We start from the raw sequence: 1,934 nt of genomic DNA, 5'->3' as shown, positions 1-1,934 counted from the left end.
CCTGAAATGCTGAACAAAGAGTTACATGGAAAATGTAGCCATATCAAGCAAGTGCATATCCATTACCAGTTTTCGTGCCTTTCTTCAAGTGTAATTATCCCCAATCATGGAAATGCATCCATTTTCTTGCCTGCGAGAAGTTTTCTGTCAGATTATTACTCTCAGCCAAGGATGACTGACCTGACTATCACGCGGGATTCAGGAAAAAAAAATCCACTTGAATTGAAGGATGCGGGAGCAGGCAATGACATGAGAAGAGGCAAATTAAAGAAATAAAGAAAGGCTTGCATGCCAACGCCGTATAGAAAACTGGCACCATGTCCATGTCCCCGATTGGGATACTTCACACAGATGATTGAAATGAAATCAACTGCTAGGTTAAGCAAAATCCAAAAGTGATAGAGGAAATCCCATTAACGATAGGATGGATTCCTAGCAGAGGATACATATGTGCAACTACATACGACAACAGCCCATGTGCGGCTGTCCAGATCCTCCAAGAACATTCGTATTGCGCACCTGGAGCCCTCCTGGGAGGCTGGTACTACTCTGGCACGTATTTTTCGGCTGATAAAAATTGCAGACGGCGTTGTTCCAGGTTCACGGTCATGGTGGGAGAATAAGGGGTGACGTGGCTTCACCATAAGCCAGCAAAATTAGGTAGTGGAGACTTCCTATTTAGAGATAGAAGATAGGCCAGAGGCCTAGGGTTTGGATACAATTACAGTACAGTTCTACTGTAAATACAATATGTACAATCTAACCCCCCCCCCCCCCCCCCCGAGTCCCAGCGGGAGGTTCTCGGACGTTGAGATTGGACCGAAAGTCGAGGAAGAGCTGACTCGATAATCCCTTCGTCATGACATCCGCAAACTGGTGGGAGGACAGAACATGTAGAACACGGACCTCTCCCAAGAACACCTTCTCGCAGACAAAGTGGATGTCTATCTCGATGTGCTTGGTACGTTTATGTTGCACATGATTCGATGACATGTAGATGGCGGAGACGTTGTCACAGTAGGCAACCATGGCAGAGCTCATGGGGCGATGAAGTTCCTAGAGCAACTGGCGGAGCGAACAGCACTCGGCGACCGCTTGGGCGACGGCGCGGTACTCAACCTCTGCAGAGGAACGGGACACAGTGGTCTGTCGCTTGGAGGACCAAGAGATGAGACTATCACTGAAGTAGACGCAGTATCCGGAGGTGGAGCGGCGCGTGTCCGGACAGCCGGCCAAGTCGGCGTCGGAGTAGGCCACAAGAGCGGTCGAAGAGGAGGCGTGGAGCTGGAGGCCGAACTCCAGTGTGCCCCGAACATACCGCAGAACACGTTTCACGAGAGCCAAGTGAGACGTGTGTGGAGCATGCATGTGAAGGCAGGCCTGTTGAACAGCGTAGGAGATGTCTAGGCGTGTTAGTGTGAGGTACTGAAGGCCGCCCACGATGCTCCTATAGTCGGTGGCGTTGGGGAGGAGCTCGCCGTCGGAAGTGGAGAGATTTGAGGACGTGTCGACCGGTGTAGGCGCGGGGTGACAGTCAGACATGCCAGCCCGCAATAGCATATCCAGAGCATACTGTCGTTGTGACAGAAAGAGACCAGCAGGGGACCGGCTGACCTTCATACCCAGGAAGTATGGAGGTCCCCGAGATCAACATGGTTGTCATCACATCTCACATGCATCATCCTGGAAAAGCTATTTCTCTCTTATTGCAAGCGGTAATCTCGCTAGCACATGGTTGGTAGGCACGAATGAAGTCGCATGTCTTTCCAGTTCCTTTTTTTCACTAAGGGGAAGTGGAACAAACACATACATTTTTCTCCATTTCATGTCATTTTTTGCTGACCGGAATGTAGGCACAATTTTCTTCTTTCTTCCTTTTTTCGCTTTTTCTTTCTTTGCTCCTTTACTTTTTTTGAAACCGTGACTTTTCCAAC

The 1,934-nt window shown here is 49.5% G+C and overlaps 1 protein-coding gene across 1 annotated transcript; it reads right to left on the bottom strand.

The window, feature by feature from the left end:
- Positions 1-1,056: 1,056 nt before the first annotated feature.
- LOC127315373 (uncharacterized mitochondrial protein AtMg00810-like) lies at positions 1,057-1,542 on the bottom strand. The gene has a single exon (XM_051345866.1). It carries the CDS (start codon positions 1,540-1,542, stop codon positions 1,057-1,059), a length of 486 nt encoding a protein of 161 aa, XP_051201826.1.
- Positions 1,543-1,934: the final 392 nt, after the last annotated feature.

Source organism: Lolium perenne, chromosome 7, assembly GCF_019359855.2.
Source record: "Lolium perenne isolate Kyuss_39 chromosome 7, Kyuss_2.0, whole genome shotgun sequence".
NCBI classification, from domain to species: domain Eukaryota; kingdom Viridiplantae; phylum Streptophyta; class Magnoliopsida; order Poales; family Poaceae; genus Lolium; species Lolium perenne.
The sequence above is the reverse complement of the archived record's forward strand: the minus strand, read 5'-3'. Positions and strand labels throughout refer to the sequence as shown.